Source organism: Balaenoptera physalus (genome assembly GCF_965194825.1).
Source record: "Balaenoptera physalus genome assembly, chromosome: 2".
Taxonomy (NCBI): domain Eukaryota; kingdom Metazoa; phylum Chordata; class Mammalia; order Artiodactyla; family Balaenopteridae; genus Balaenoptera; species Balaenoptera physalus.
Genome location: NC_138883.1, coordinates 129,305,771 through 129,321,943, shown reverse-complemented (window position 1 = coordinate 129,321,943; position 16,173 = coordinate 129,305,771). Strand labels below are relative to the sequence as shown.

Below are 16,173 nucleotides of genomic sequence, written 5' to 3'. Positions count from 1 at the left end.
TTCCTTCCTTCCTCTCAAACATGGGCCATTGGGCTACTGATTGACATAGATCTAATACAGCACAACTAGAAGATGCTATGAAAACTGTGAGCACTTGACACCAAATTCTCCCAGCTGTGGATGTGCTACTACACACGTAGGTCCCGCAAGCCCCCTGGCCTGACTTGGGGACAGGGACTTGTCTGTGCTTAGCTCCTGGGGTCAGAGTGGCACATAAGAGTTGAGTCAGTCCCCTGCCCACAGAGACCCAAGTGGGAGGGCAGTGAGGGGTGGGCGCCTGGACACTGGCACCAGATGATGCTGGAGAGAAACTGGTTGGAATGAAGGTGGCAACCACTCCAGCAGATTTCCTTCCAAATCCAGAGGATCTAAGGAAACAGAGCTGCTTCAGTCCTACACAGCCACAGAAAACACTGTCCGACAGGAAAGAGAGGGGTTGGCTGGCCTCACCTTCCTGCTGGCTGCACCTGGGGGCCCTGTCTAATGACAGGGCTCCTCGGCCCAGCCACAATCCTTTCCCATCCTCCTGGCTTAAAGATGATCTTACTAACAGAAATCCCTTTTCTGAAACAGCCACAGGCAGGATAGAATTCTTCGGATTTTCTACACTAGAGTTTGAGAAATTGAAAGATGGTGGTGATGGTGGAGGGTGGCTTTGTTTAAAGTAAGGTGCATTGTCTGAATGTAACTTGTTTTTAAATATGCTGAAGAGCGACCCACAGCTAGAACAACAGAAACAGGTTGCCAGCGGTGAGAGTCTGTGAGTGGATCAGACACTCGGCTTTCATTTGTTTTCTGGCCTCATCAGACTTGCCAAGAAACTCCAAGGGCAGATGACTGAAGGGCTAAGTGTCAGTGTACAAATGCCACGTGCCCTTCACCAAAGTGCCACTGCTCTTATTAGGTAGGCCTCGTTAAGAAACATATAAATCCCAAATTAATGTGGTTGGCCCCAGATTTGCCCTCAGCAGCGGGATCTGGAGCCTCTAACATCATAGTACCAGCAGCTGAAGAGGACTGAAGAGGGTCAAATTAAAGCCAAGCATCACCACCACTCAGCCCCTGTAGTTCAGTCCTTATAGCCCATGGCTCATGGGGAGAACAATGTTCCCACATACAACCCCTCTCCCAGCCTGTGATAAAATAGCTGCCCTTGTCCGAATGATAAAATTATGAAAGCAGACGTCAAACTAGGAGCTTTGCCTTATTACTACTTTAGTTGTTGTAATGAATGTTTATTCCTTGGATTTGTGCCCTGGACAAAAAATATAAATGAGATAAAATTACCTACAGGTGAAAGAGTCTGGTGCCAAGCCAGGTCCCAGCAGCCCACCTCCTGGGCTTCCTCTGGGCAACTGCAGCACTGCAACCCATCATTAATCAGCCACCGGGGAGACCTGGGCTTGTGCAAATGTGGAACTCAGAAATATTTCTCAGAAATCAGGGCCAAGAACCATTAAAAGTTAACAGAAGCAATTCCACTTCTGGGTCCACACCCAAAAGAAGAGAAAGCAGGGACTGAGACAGACTGTACACCATGGTCACAGCAGCATTGTGCACAGAGCCTTAGGAGGAGGCAACCCGAATGTTCATCCATGGATGAAGAGACAAACAAAATGTAGTCTGTCCACACAATGGAATATTATGCAGCCAAAAGGAAGGAGATTCTGACACCTGCTAAAACATGGACCAATCTGGAGGACATCATGCTTGCTGAGTGAAATAAACCAGTCACAAAAGAACAAATACTGTGTGACTCCACTTATATAAAGTCCCTAGAGTTGTCAAATTCATAGAGACAGAAAGTAGAAGGGTGGCTGTCAGGGGCTGGGCGAGGGGAGAATGGGCTGTTAGTGTTTAATGTGTACAGAGTTTCAGTTTTGCAAAACAAAAAGAATTCTGGGATGAATGGTGATGATGGCTGTACAACAATGTGAATGTACCTAATGTCACAGAACTGTAGACTTAAAGGTGGGTGAGAAAGAAAATTTTATGGTATGTATTTTTTAACCACAAGTTTTAAAAATCTGAAGAAAGAAAGAGAAAGGAAGGAAGGAAAGAAGGGAGAGGAAGGAAGGAAGGAAGGGAGGGAGGGAGGGAGGAGAGGAAGGAAGGGAGGGAGGGGGAAAAGAAGGAGGAAGGGAGGAGAGGAAGGAAGGGAGGGAGGGGGAAAAGGAGGGAGGGAGGAAGGAAAGAAGTTAATGGAACTCCCAGAGTTGATGACTTTGAAAGGGAGGGTGACCAGATGCCTCATGTTGTGCCCATGTCTTGAAAACAGATAAGTCCTGGATCAGCCCCGCAGGGGGTCCACATCTCCGTTTACTTTGCAGAAGAGCCCATCCTACTGGGAGGTCTGCGGGTCCAAACAGTAACTCACCTTAAAGACTCTAATCTCCACACACCACCAAAGCAGCCTCAGCTTTACAGCACGGCCTGTCTGAGGGCATGTGGACCAGACAGATGGAATTTCCTGCAAATTGATACGTGTCCCGAAAGCAAGCACTGGCAAGTCACCCTGACAGAGGTCAAGGTACCAGAGTCTTGTCTTCACAGGGGCCAGGGCTGCCATGAGGCTTGCCACCCCCATTAGCCCAGGGTGGGGTTCACGACCATATATTTCCCTGTGGCCAGTTATAGACAGGCTTGGCCTGATGGTCACAGCCCCACCAGTGACTTCCTGTGTGACCCTGGCGATGTCTCTAGCCTCCCTGCTCTTGGGCTGCCTTCAGCCATCTCTCACCCCCCGCAGCACAGCCCAGGGCCTGGCCTTCTCTACTCACTCTCTTTCCATGAGCCTTACGTGCCTTTGCAGCCAGGCACAAGGCCCTCGGGGTGGCTAAGCCCCTGCCTCGCTGCTCTTCATGCAGGGGGAGCCAGCTCAGAGCGGTTCTGACACTGCCAGCCAGCTCTGTGCTCAGAGCAGGAGTCCTGTTCCAGGCCTGTCTGGGCCTAAACCCCACCCTTGTAACCCCTGACCCCTTTCCCTCTCCAAAGTCCTCCTTGACCCTGATTCCACCTAGGAAGGATCTTTTCTCTTCTCTCCCTCAGCCAAGATCTTCTGCGATGCTGTTTCTACTTCTTCACTTCCTGGTCTCATTTCAGTTTGCCCCTACCCAGCTGCCACCCTCAACAATCCCTAAAGCTATCCCTTCAGGGACCTGGCTGCAGCATCTGGCATTGTTAACCACTCCCTTCCTGCACCTCTCACCTCTTTCCTTAGGGACAACCTCTGCCCAGTCTGTCTGCCCTTCTGCCAGCTCCCCATCCTCTGCCTGGCCCCCTGGGACTGGCACTCCACTGTGCCATCTGTGGGCAGCTTCTCTTCTCCCCGATGTGCTCCACCTGGACATGGCTGGCCACGCCAACAGCTGCATCTCCCAGCTGTGAGCCGATCAGCCCCAGTCCCTACTTCCAGCCAGGGCCTCCATCCTGAGCTCCTGTGGGGAACTCGAAGCCAGCTTGTCCAGACTAGAACTCCTCGCTGTGTCCCCAAATGCTCTGTTCCTTCTTTTCCCATCCAGTGGCCCCACCATCCACCCAGCCATCCAGGTTATAGCCCAGGTGTCCCCTGGATTTCTCTCGCCTCCTCCTCCTGCCTCTCCAAGCCAGGAACCAAGTCCTGTGGGTCTTTCCTCCCAGCACATCCTCCTCTCTGCATGAATGCCTCCTCCATCCCCACTCCTGCCCCTTAGTTCAGACCCTCTCTCCTCACACACTCCATTCCCAGTGCTCCTTCTTGCCTTTCTCACTCCAATCCACCCAAGTGCAGCTGCTGGGGTTGCTCTTCCAAACCTCGCTCCAGACACATTTCTCCCCTCCCCGTCGGCGGCCCCGCTCCTAGGGATGCCTTACCCCTCCCCCCACATCCTGACCCTATGCACGTCCCCACCTTAAGGCTGCTCTACTCCCTGCTGCAGCCACATCACACCACCTGCCCTCCCCCGGATGCAGCTCCTGCAGCATCCCCTGCATGACCTACCACCGCTCCCCCATCTGGCAAACACAGTTGAAGGGTCAGCTCTTTCATGAAGCCTCCATGCTGTGGGGTGATCACTCCACAGCCCTCCACCCAGCCCCCAGTGCTCCCTGCAGAGATGTCTACAGAAACACAGACACTCCATCCATCTGTGACACCACTGCCTCCTGAGGGAAGGACCGGGTCTTTTTGCATTTGCCCCCCCCAGCAACTAACACAATGCCAGGAAGTCTTCAAAAATGCTTGTTAGGAGAGTGTATAGACGGGTGGAGTTGGGATGCACACAAACATCCTTCTGTGCAAACAACCACCTGCATCTAAAATCTTCAAAAATGCTTGTTAGGAGAGTGGATAGACGGGTGGAGTTGGGATGCACACAAACGTCCTTCTGTGCAAACAACCACCTGCATCTAAAATCTGAGGCATGAGGTCCCTCCCCAACCTACCCACCAAGTGAAGGTTTCCCTCACTCCTCATTCAACAAATCAGATGTAGACGTAGGTTGCTTCCTTGGTTCCCTCAACGAGATAACCTCTCTTCCTTGCGCACGACAAGCTCCGTTGTACATTAAAGTCTGATCTTGATTCCTCCTATGAGACTGTTGGCTCCTTAGAGCAGGGACTGACTTAGCGTTGAATCCCCTTGGAGGGGCATCTACCCATAGAAAGGGTCTTGGGAGGCCTCTGGTGAGGAGTGCGGGCAGACTCCCATCACTGAGCAGACTCAGGCGCTGACCCCACACCAGGCTGGCGAGTCAGGACTCTCCCTGGGGGTGCCTCCGTGTTGCCCAGGGGTCACAAGGCTGTGTATGTCCCCATCCCCCAGCCCCAGGAGAAGATGGCCAGCACCCACATGCAGAGCGCTCGTCCAAGAGGAAGCAAAACCCCTGGTAAGGTGCTGGTCCCGGACTCACCATGTTCATGACAGTGAGGATGAACCTCTGGGCGGCCTCGGCCCCATGGTACTGCACCATGTCAGCATCGGCCACCACCAGCGTCTCCACTGTGTGCTCGGTGGTCAGCCGGATGGCATTCCTCCGCTCCCGCCAGTCTCGTGACGGCCAGCCCCTCCTCGGCTTCTTCTTTTCTAGAAAACAATAGAGACATTTGTGCAGCCCTTTAGTGTACTGGCTTCCTGTCCACGCAGTGAACAGGCCTTCCATCAAGCCTCCCCGAGAGAATGGTCAGTCTTCCCCGGCCAGTGGCCGGGCCCAGCGTCCATCGCCCTCTGCTGCCGCGGCCGAGCCTGCATGCCTGGGGGTCAGATGTCACGAGGGTCACGCCCGTCCACTGTGGCAGCGACGGGGCAGATGGGGCCGAAGATTACAGAATAGAAAACCTGTCCCTGCAGGGAACGGGGAGAACAGCACAGTCTGTGGAGGAAAAGGAAGCCTGGGCCAGGCGGGGAAGGTTAATGATACAGACCCCCAGGCTTTCTGAAAGCACCATGACCCACTGCTGGGCCAATGAGCAGGGGCCTGGAAGAGGGCAGTCCAGAGACCAGGCCGAGAGTCACGAATAAGGAGCTACAAACGTTAGCAGTCACAAAAGCAGTATTTCAAAAAAAAAAAAAAAAAGCATCATCAAAAAAAAAAAAAAAAAACAAATCACAGGACACAGACATCCAGGCCAAGATTGGAGTTTGTTCCTTCCTCACCACAGGGAAGGTATTAGTAAACAGTAAGTAATCTTCCACTGACTCTTCAGATCAACTGATTTCCTAGAAGATCTTACTTGCTAAACAGCTATGGTCATTATTTTGAGCCCATGTCAGGATGTCTGGACGCTCAAAGCTGCCATATGAGGACTGACATACAGATTTGTGGGTGCAAAAGCCTCTGACTAACATCAAAGGTTGATATGAATAACATGTACTTTCAGAATCCGAATGTGAATAGAAAGGCAGTTCCTTAATTTGATAGCTATTTTTTCCATCTTTATACCAGCTCACACGGAAGCCAGCCCTGCTACAACTTCCATGCAGTAAACCCAACCCACATATGCACAAACTGCCCTCATACAGTGACCCAATCATTCCAGAACCAAAGATGCATACTATAAGAAAAAACTGAAATATGGGTCATAGTGTACAAACAAGAATAGTCCGTGCAGTGAGACAAACTGAAAAACAATCTACAAATCCAACTACAGAGAAAGCCAACAATGGTAAAACAGCAGGCAGCCATGAAAAGTACAACTGTGAAGATTATTTAGTGATGTAGAGAGAAGCAGATATAAATCTATATATATATATGTCTTGTCAACCTGCAGGGTGGTTCCCTCCTCCCCAAAGCCAGGCCCACCTCCCATGGAGACTTCCAGGCCTCAGGAATCGAATTCGGGAAGGCAGGGTCTATTCTAAGATAAAAGGTAAGGTGTCAGATAGTACTGCCTTTGTACATGGCCAAAATGAAAGAGGCCCCTCTTTGAGGATCTCTCTCTGGACCTACACCCACATTCACCAACAGGTCCTCTCTGAACACGAGGAAGGTGGACCATGGGCGACCTCCAAATCCTGGGCTCAAGCATGCCTGCCGGGCGCTCGCTGCCTGGATCAGGCCAACCTGCCCAGCTTGGAATTTGTGATGAGCCATGTCGCCCTCATTTTAAAGCAGCAGAAGTAAAGGGCCACCCAAGCAGGAGCTTTGCTATAACCAGCTCACCCACGTTCTCCCAGGCGACCACAAGCCAAACTGTGCCTCAGCTCCTCCCAAAGTTGGGATTTATTGCCCACCTCTCAGCATCCCAACTCATGAACTCCTCTGCAGCTCTTCCCCACACTGGCTGCTTGTTTTCACACCATGTCTATATTTTCTGGTTCCTGTATGAAAAGAACTGCATTTTTAGCAGGGTCTAAAGGATGCACTACTAACATTCCTCTGGGAGATGGCGAGCTTAAACACGTAAGAGGCGAGTACTAAGAAAGGCAGCCCAGCACTCCCCACCAGAGGAGCAGATCACCCCCTGGACATTTCACACATCAAAATGATGCACTGGGCATCACCCTTTCAAGTAGGAACAAACAAGACCTGCCCCTCCCTCCCTGATGGACCTTGGAGAGCTAATAAACAGGGTATCATAAAGGGTAAAATGCTGCACGTTAACATACGCCCAGAACACTCAGTCACAGGTAAAACACAACGGTCAGGTGCTCTGTGGTTTTTAAAGGGTTTGTACTACAACTACCTCATCTGTCCCTTTCACTGCCCCCAGCCCCAGGCCCAGCACGTGTTGCGAAGTAAACACTCACTGAATGAATGCATGCTTGAGTGAGTGAATGAATGAATACATGGATGAATGAGAGAGTGAAATCCCCATTTCCCACATAACAAAGCTGAAGTCAAGCACTGGGCAGGGGTAAATTTGGCCCTAGAACCCAGGCTTCACCCAGCAGCTCTGACCCTCCCGCTTGCATTGGCTTTGGGTGCGAACATGTTCCTCACTGTTGTCTGAACTTAAAACACGGGGATGGGAAAGGCCACAGAAAACTCAGTGGGAAAGGATGCTGTATACCGACTTGGCTGCTGCAGGACCTGACCAGGAGGAGCAGCCTTCAGTGGCTGCTCCTTCCGCTCAGATGGCCTCCACTCGCACCAGGCCCTTGAGCAACAGCAGCAACTACACAGCCAGCTCCCAGGCCATGTGTGCTCTTACCTGAGCCCCCCTCACCAAGAACTGCTAACTGGGGCTGTCACGCCACAACCACGCTAGGCTGGCTGGTGACCCCCACATACCCCAGGGCTCTGTCCTGTCCCAAGCACAAGAGGAGAGGCCCCAAGCCTCGATTCAGACCCCCACTGCTAGGTGGGTTTCAAGAGATCAAAACTTTTCAGATTTCAAAAGGCAATGCGGTGCCCGGGCCACATACTGAATAGCCCCTCCAGTGAGGTCTAGGGCAACAAGCCCTCATCAAAGGCACCACTCTTTCTGCAGTGAAACAAGTAAATAAAGATGCTCAACAGTCTGTCCAAAAGCCTGGATTGGGTAATAGCAGGTAAGAGACCGAGGACCTGCATTCCCTATCCCTGCAGGTGGGAACAGGGGTGGAGGGGGAGGGAAGCTCACCCTCCTTTTCTCTCCCTGCTCCCAGCAACACCTCCACCAGCAAAGCTCTACAGCCATCACTTTTGATGGTTCTTCCTTTCCTACAGGGAGAGCAGAACCATAATCTGTTTTTACTTTTAATTCCATGAACTGCATAAATATACCCTAATAAACAAAGTTTCATCAATACAAATATTCACAGATTATAAGCATATTGAAAAGCAAGAAGAAAAACACCAATTTCATAATAACATGGGTGCTGGATTTAGACCTCACAGGAGAAGTCAAAGTTCAGGCCAGGCAGGCGTGCAGCCACCTGGGGGCCCTCCAAGCTCACTCGGTCATTAGCCGTCTCCCTCCACTGTGGGAACAAGGGAGGTAGCCCTCACCCCACTGATGAGGACAGACCACAACGTGCAAGGCCCCAGGCCCTCTCCTGTTGTCACAGACACTGGGGATCATTCCCAAGTCCAGCCCAGCAGTTTCTTTTGCCAGCACATTGCTGGGGCTTGGTGCTGACTTGGTAGATTTTCAATCTCTGGCTTCATATTATTTTTCTTACATTTATTTTCCTTTTGCCTCAATTATCCATTAAAAAAGAAAATTGTGTGTGTTTATGCAAGTTACCCTGAATCTTGTTTGGAACAAGATGCGGGAGAGAAAAAGACAAGGAAGAAAACAAGGGTATTCTAAATGTTGTACTTTTAGTATATTCAAATTATTACTTATTCTAAGAGTTTGGAGACTGATGAAAATGCTGAGCAAATACATAATTTCCTGTAGTTGTTAGTTTTGCTCTTGGTAAAGTAAAAAATAAGCTCAGTTATGAATTGCCAAGCTCTATATAGTATAGATACTTCTTTAGTTTAACAACAATAGAGTATTTAGGTATTCACTAGGGAAAACCAATGCATAAATCACAAAATATTTGGTGTGAGAGTTCAAACGGTGGAAGCCAGCCCTGAAATTACTCTACGTCCCGCTGCACAAGGAGAATCCTTGCACGTCTGATTCTATAATGTCATCACCAGAGAAGACCTCAGGTTACTCTTCGTGCCAAAGGAGCACTGCCAGCTGCAGAAGTAAATTAGAGGGAAAGCAGACATGGTGGAGGAAATGGAGACAGCTGCCCAGGAGCACTGGGCTCTTCAGGCTGAGAAGACAAAGAAGAGTCTCCACCACTAGGAACTAGGTAGCAGGTGTCAAACATGCTTACAGAGTCAACAGGGAGATGCAGACTTAACCTGAACTTGTCATTCAAGCCAGAAAAATAAACATTTCCCACACACAGCACTCAAGGTCCAGATCAAGAACGTCCCCACCTGGGCACACTAGCACAGTGGACAACCAGAACCCTCAACATCGGGGAAGAGTCCAGAATCATGTATTCTTTTAGCTGCATTAACCATGGGTTTTCTCCAGCTCTCTAGTGGGCAGGACAAAGGCAATCCCATCAGAAGCCTCAAGTGATCCCTCAGTCCCTTCTATAACATCGAAGGACAGAAAATTAAAAACACTCATCAAAGGGAATTCCAAAGAAATTCCACTGCGTGTTCCAAGTCGGCAGCCTCAAGTGATCCCTCAGTCCGCCGGGGAGGGGGCAGTGAGAGCACCCAGAAGGACCAAGGGCCCAACAGCCAACATAACAGGAGGGCAAGAGTGGGGCAGCAGAACCGAGAAAGGGGGATGACAGGTGGTCTGAGTTAGAAAGAAGAGGTGAGAGCACAGATGGTGACACCGGCTTCCGGAATAAGAGGGGTGCTGCTCGGCAGGCAGGGTACCCTTGTTCACTCGGTGGCACAGCCCACCCAAGGTGCCAAGGGTCTACAGCTCCCCCGCCTGAACTGGCTGGGCTGCCATGCAGGACACGTGGATGGGACTTTCTTTTTTCTGTACCTACCACATCAAAAACTAATTCAAAACTAGAAAACAGAAGTAGCCATGAGAACATGTCAGACCAGACTAAGCAGGAGACTGGAGCTCTGGGGTCCATGCAGCTTGCCCAAGTGACACCTCCCCGCCATGGCCCACTGCAGGTAGACGACCTGGACAGCCAACTCTGAGGTGCTTGGAGTGCCCCCTGAATCCCCTGCTCCCCAGCAATCCTGCAAACTCCAAACTCCCATCCATGTTACAGTCTAACGTGGGTCTATGCTCACCTTCTGGGCTAGACTGTGAGCTTAAGGACCCAAACATCACCCTCTGGACCCACCAAAGCGCCGAGCACTGCCTGGTGCATAGTAGGAACATTCGAGAATTACACTTAGTTGAGTGAATTTTTTTAACTCTTTGAAATTCCGAATTAATAACAAGATTAAGTTTCAAGGAACTTAACCTAAATGTCCTAAAATTGAATTCTCACACAGTACTCCCTCCACCTAAGGAGGAGGGGACAACTCTAATTGTGAGGAGCCCAGCTGTGACATCCGACAGAGCTGGGTAGAGTCTGCCTGTGCTGGGGTGGCCAGGGGCAAGCTTCCTCATCTCTAAAACAAGGGGATAATTATTCTGCTCTCCTAGGGTGGATGTGGGGAAACTAACACAGGGTCAGGTCTATAATAAGCACACTCAAATGATGCTGCTAGTCTTATTGCTATACTTATTATTACATTACTATGATTGCTGTTAACTCTTAGGATCTAAATGCTAATTTTTAAACTTTGCATGCATGACCCAGAACCAATAGTGGATGCTTGTATGCACCCTACAGGGTCTGATCAGGACCTCTAGTCTAGACACTCACCAATCAACTTGTTGTCTTCGACATTTCTTACTGGGTAGGGGCATGAAAGAGCTTCTCTAAGGACATCCTCAATCATGCAACAATAAGTTATAATTATACAAAAATATCAGTTTCAAGAGGAGTGGCTTACAACTCCTGCTCAACATCCCAATGTAACCTCCCAACATTCCAGAGGGCAGAATATTTTAATCATCAGAAATATGATAGAACACAAAACATGACTGTACATGAAATCAGCTATTTAAACCATGAAACATTAATGACATTTCACACAGGATAGAAGAATGGAAATCAAATGTTTCTCATTAAGATGGAAAACAGACAGTCACACTCCTTGGAGGAGAGACCGATTGTCGCCACAAGTGAGATTTCTGTGTACAGACACCCCCGCCATGGCCACACCAACCCATTTTCAAGGAACCAAAGCCACCACTCCCACAGCATGAGAAACAGTAAGATGTGTGGTTTCAACTGCATATCCAATAGCCCCACTATCTTTTGTCTTTAACTCTCCCAAAATAAGCAGCCATGAGATGTAATAAAAATACCTTCAGGGTGGGAGTTGGGAACTCTGAAAATTCACCTGGGCCTGATCTTGATGCCCTTGAAGGTGCCACTTAACAGAAAGGTATCCATTTCCTGTGTACCAGTTATTTGCCCTTTTTCTCCCAGCCCTCTCTTCTGTGCTCCACTCTGGGGTTGGGGGCCTGCAAACTATTTCCTGGACTCCCTTGCTAGCTGGCTTCCTGTTCAGCTCTGCCAACAGGCGGCGCTAGAGGGAGACTGGAAGGCAGGAGATGGGGAGAATGGGCTCCTGTGTTCCAGCTCAGGGTGGCATTGTTCCAGCAGTAGTGGGCAGCTGTGGCTCTAGCCTCCAGCTCCTGGGGAACTCCCAGCTCAGCCTCCTCATCTCCCTCAGAGGTACATCCATAGAGACACCTGCTTGGCTGTACCTCGTTGGTGGTCTGATGTCCCTCACAGGACTGAGCCCCAGCCCCACTGCTGCAAGCTCTGTGGTCTTGGAAATGCCCCCTTTTCTCTTTTTCTTTCCCCAGCCCTGGGGTGATAGCTATTACCTGGGTTACCTCAGCTCCACTTTTGCTCATTCAGACTTTGACACTGATGTAACCAATTCCCTGTGTTAAATCTCATAATTAGAAATACCTAGCACAGTTTCTGTTTTCCTGACTAGACACAAACTGATATAGCCTAAAATGAGAGGGTCAGTCCTAAAACTAATTCCTACATTTCATTCAAGCTTCAAGGACTCCTCCCAGTTCTAGAAATAAGGATTTATTTCTTCACCATGGAAATATTAAGATATTGGATATGCACTTCCACACTGCAGAATCTTGCCATAGACAGGAACGCTGCCCTTCATTCTGAGTCATCTTTAACAAAAACCAATCAATGGGGTGCCCTGTGAAGGAAATGCAAGCATCAGTGTGTGCCATAGATTTCCCAATAACCTATCACTGCCACATCCAAAGACCCGAGGACAGCCCCTTGCAGATTCATAGTCAACACGGGGAAAGTACTGGAGGAGGAAGCATGAACAATAAGTCTCGTTTTTAAGTTTGCACACACACAGACAAACAACATGCTTTCCAAGAAAATTATCAGGTCCAAAAAAATTATTTTCTAATCACTTTTATTTTCTTCAACCAAAGGGTCTGCTTATTTAAAAACAAACAAACAAACAAAAAACTACCTTTTCAACTAGAAACGATGGTTCCACATGTGCAGAAGCACTCCCAGCCAGGTGAACTTTTGGCAGCTGCATAAATCCAATATCCTTGAAAAATAATGGCCTTCTCTCTCTTTTTTTTTAAAAAAGGAAAAAAATAAGTTTTGCTCTCCAAGTATGAATTCTTTAAATAACTTCCCCCAAGGCCAAGTCACTTTTATAAAAGGCATATTTTTTTCATGTAAATTCCTTACAAAGAAAGGTGGAAAATAGGGCTTTTTGTGGTTAAGATCCTGAATGAAGAACTGATCAACCTTGGAGCCCAAAATCAGTCCCTTCATCAGGCAGGAGGTGTCCCACACACACCCCCACCCTGGGAGGCAGCAGGGCCAGGGGTAAGAAGGCTGAGCTGGCCCTGCCAGACCTTTCCACCCATGGTCAGAGCCACGTGGGCACCAAGCAACCAGGCACTACTGTCTGTGGGTGAGGTGGGAAGATACTCATTTGGTCAACAAATATTGAATTGTGAAGATACTCATTTGGTCAACAAATATTGAATTGTGAAGTTACTCATTTGGTCAACAAATATTGAATTGTGAACCTACTATGTGCTAGGCAATGTAGGTGACCACCTAGGAGGAATAAACATTAATCAAATGAACAAATGAATATATAAAAATTATAAATATAACAAATGTTTGCAAGAAAGAATAAATAATACTATGACAGGATAAAAAGAAGGGGGTTCCAATTTAGATTGGGTTCCATCAGGAAGTGACACAAGGGACAAGATTAGGAGGATAAGCAACAGTTAATCAGTGGGAGTGAGAAGAGAGGAGATGGGAACAGTCCAGGCAGTGGGGACAGCAGGTACACAGGCCCTGGGGACAGAAGAAAGCATGGCATGTTCTAGAAACCAGGGATCCAAGAGTCAGAGAGAGTGTGGCTGGCAAAGAGGCTTGAGCAATAAGGCAGGGGCACACTTGAAGGGTCACATGCAATGTGCTCAGGGTTTTCTTCCTTAACCCCAGAGCAGTGGGAAGCCATCTAGGGCTTGTGTTTCCAATGTGTCACCCTGGCTGTAATGGGTAGAACAGATTCCAGGGGGACACGGAAGTGGGGACACTAGTTGGATGACCACTACAGGAGCTCAGGTACATAGGGACCATAGCTAGACAAAGGGGGCAACTGCTGGTGATAGGAAGCAAATAGATTCAGGAGGTACTTAGAAGGTGAGAGCAAGAATACTGGGGATATTTGGGTGGGTAAAGAAGGGCTATCAAGGATAACTCCTGGTTTGTATGGTTGTGCTAACCACTGAATTAGGGACCCCTGGAACAGGGCCAGGTGTGAAAAAAAAGCACTGCAAGTTTTGGCCTTGTTAAGTTTCAGGTGCTTTTAAAGTACCCAAGTGGAGAGGTCAAGTTGGCTGTCGACTGTGCAGACTTGGTGCTCAAAAGCAAAGGCGAGATCAGAGATAGGCATCTAGGAAGCAATGATCCCAGACCGATCCTTCCGGGACCTCCAAACTGCATGACTGGATAGAAGAAATGGAACCAAGCTGGGGGCAGATGGCAAGGTGCAGGGAAAGCAGAGCATGGAGTCACAGGAGCAGGGAAAATAAAGTCTCAGGAGGAGGGGCTTCTCAGCTCCTCCAGCACAGCAGAGGGCCAGGTCCAGACCAAGTGGGTCTTACCGAGGGTGCTGCTGAGGACAGGGGAGCGGAAACCAGGCCAGGGAAGGGAAAAAAGTGAGAGGTGAGGAAACGGTACAGACTTTGATGAGGTCTGGGGAAGAGAGAAACAGGAACACTGCTGGAAAATACTAGAATTGAGGGAAGCTTGAGATGGAAAAAACTCACACATCAAATAAGAAAACCCAGGCCCATGGAAGACTGCCATCTTCACTCGGTTTCTACCACTCCCCCTGTCCAGTCAAAGACTGCCAGCAAGGAAGAACAAGGCTTCTAATAGGCCCACCTCACACAAACTGAGAAAAGACGATAATTGTTCAACAGGTGCCAGTCAAACCCTGAACCTGTGGCTGGCCTGGCGCTGGGTGCTCCCCTCAAGGGAGGGAGAGAAGCATGTAGAACCTTAACAGTCCTATAAATACCCCACAGATGAAAGAACCGTCAAGGAAACAGCCCAGACTCCTAGGGAAAGCAGGCTTCCAACTGGAAGGAGAGGAGGAAGAAAAGCACTATTCATTGTATCGGGAAAGGACAGAGCTGTACAACCAGAAAAAAAGAAGCAGGAAAAATGGAAATTGCAAGGTAGCACCATCTAACAAAGACGCTGGGCCTATTCCAGTAAGAATGTTTCACACTGGCTGTCATAGGGTTCCCTGAGGGTAAGGCAGATGGCTGCGTTTTCTGGTTTATTTCACGTCAGTCTAAAACCTTGTCTCAACCTCTATTCAATATTAAATGTTTCTCGTAAAAGATACTGCATTAGTCAGCTAGGGTTGCCATTACAAAGTAACACAGACTGGGTGGCTTAAACGACAGACATTTATTTCTTCACAGTTCTGGAGACTAGAAGCCAAGATTGAGGTGTCGGCAGGGTTGGTTTCTTCTGAGGCCTCTCTTCCTGATTTGCAGATGGCTGTCTTCTGTCTTCATCTTCACAGATCTTCCCTCTTTACCCATCTAAGTCCAAATTTCCTCTTCTTACAAGGACTCCCTAATGACCTCATTTAACTATAATCACTTCTTTAAAGGCCCTATTTCCAAACACATTCCTAGTCTGAGGTGCTGGGGGTTAGAACTTCAACACAGAGATTAGTGGGGACACATTTTAGTCCATAACAGATGCCCATCTTCTTTCCTGCCTTAAGTGTGGACTGGGCAGGTCACCTTCACATGAGTTGAAGTGTGTATAGCCACATAGTCAGGACAATCAGGACAACGTGTGATTCCCAGAAAGGACAGTCATCTCAGAGGTCCATCAAGATACATTTGACAAATTCAAGAAAACAAATGCAAATGTTTGGAATTATCATGTGCTTCTCACCACCACTTTTCAGTTAAGTCTATTGCTGAAAGATTACACTAGCCTACTGGAGCTTGATGGTTTTATCTTCTAAATTGATAGAAGAGAAAAAAAGAACATCCCCCAAATACACAGCTTGGAGAGAGAAATTAATTAACGTGCCATGTTTCGGCCAGAGCAAGACGGGACAAACAAAAGCCTGAAAAGAAATCGACTTGTCTTCTGCACCTGGAATCCCCCACAGGGTTCCTGGATATTGTTTCTTTTGACAGATAGTCTTTCATCTTTGACAAAGAAGTACAAGAAACTTCAGACAGTGCAGATATTCCTCCACCTTTGCAAGGAGGGCAGGCCATATCTTTGGACCAGGAACTCTTCTTCATTGCTTTAACACAAAACTAAAATATACGTGAAGCCTTCTTCCTTCCACCCGTCCCCTGATACCCGATAGTGCTCAGCACAGCCTCGAGTCGTGGGCTATACATCTCCCCAGGTATCTGGGTTTTGAGGGTGGGGACTGCCCTTCTCGCCTCTGTATCTCCCACACTGAGCAGGGTGCCTGACATAGTTTGCATTCAGTAATTATTTTTGAATGTATAAGTGAATGAGAGAATGAAGTCCATAAACAAGGAACAAAAGTATCAAAAAATCCTTTGCCCTCTTTTTAGAAGCTTAGGGAAAACAAATTTATGGTTCTGTCTTGGATGTCAGGGGTTCTTCCAAATACATTG

At 48.5% G+C, this 16,173-nt stretch overlaps 1 protein-coding gene and 1 long non-coding RNA gene across 15 annotated transcripts in view; one reads left to right on the top strand and one right to left on the bottom strand.

Annotated features, from left to right (window-relative positions):
- ADAMTS17 (ADAM metallopeptidase with thrombospondin type 1 motif 17) overlaps positions 1 to 16,173 on the bottom strand; it is a 373,038-nt gene that overhangs the window by 296,872 nt on the left and 59,993 nt on the right. For all 14 annotated transcript variants that reach the window (XM_082448434.1, XM_082448435.1, XM_082448436.1 and 11 more), the window contains one exon: positions 4,890 to 5,062. In XM_082448434.1, the coding sequence (XP_082304560.1) occupies positions 4,890 to 5,062 (173 nt within the window). The remainder of the gene's footprint in view (positions 1 to 4,889; positions 5,063 to 16,173) is intronic.
- The window catches only part of LOC309654486, a 551,553-nt gene that overhangs the window by 486,058 nt on the left and 49,322 nt on the right, over positions 1 to 16,173 (top strand). The window lies entirely within an intron of this gene.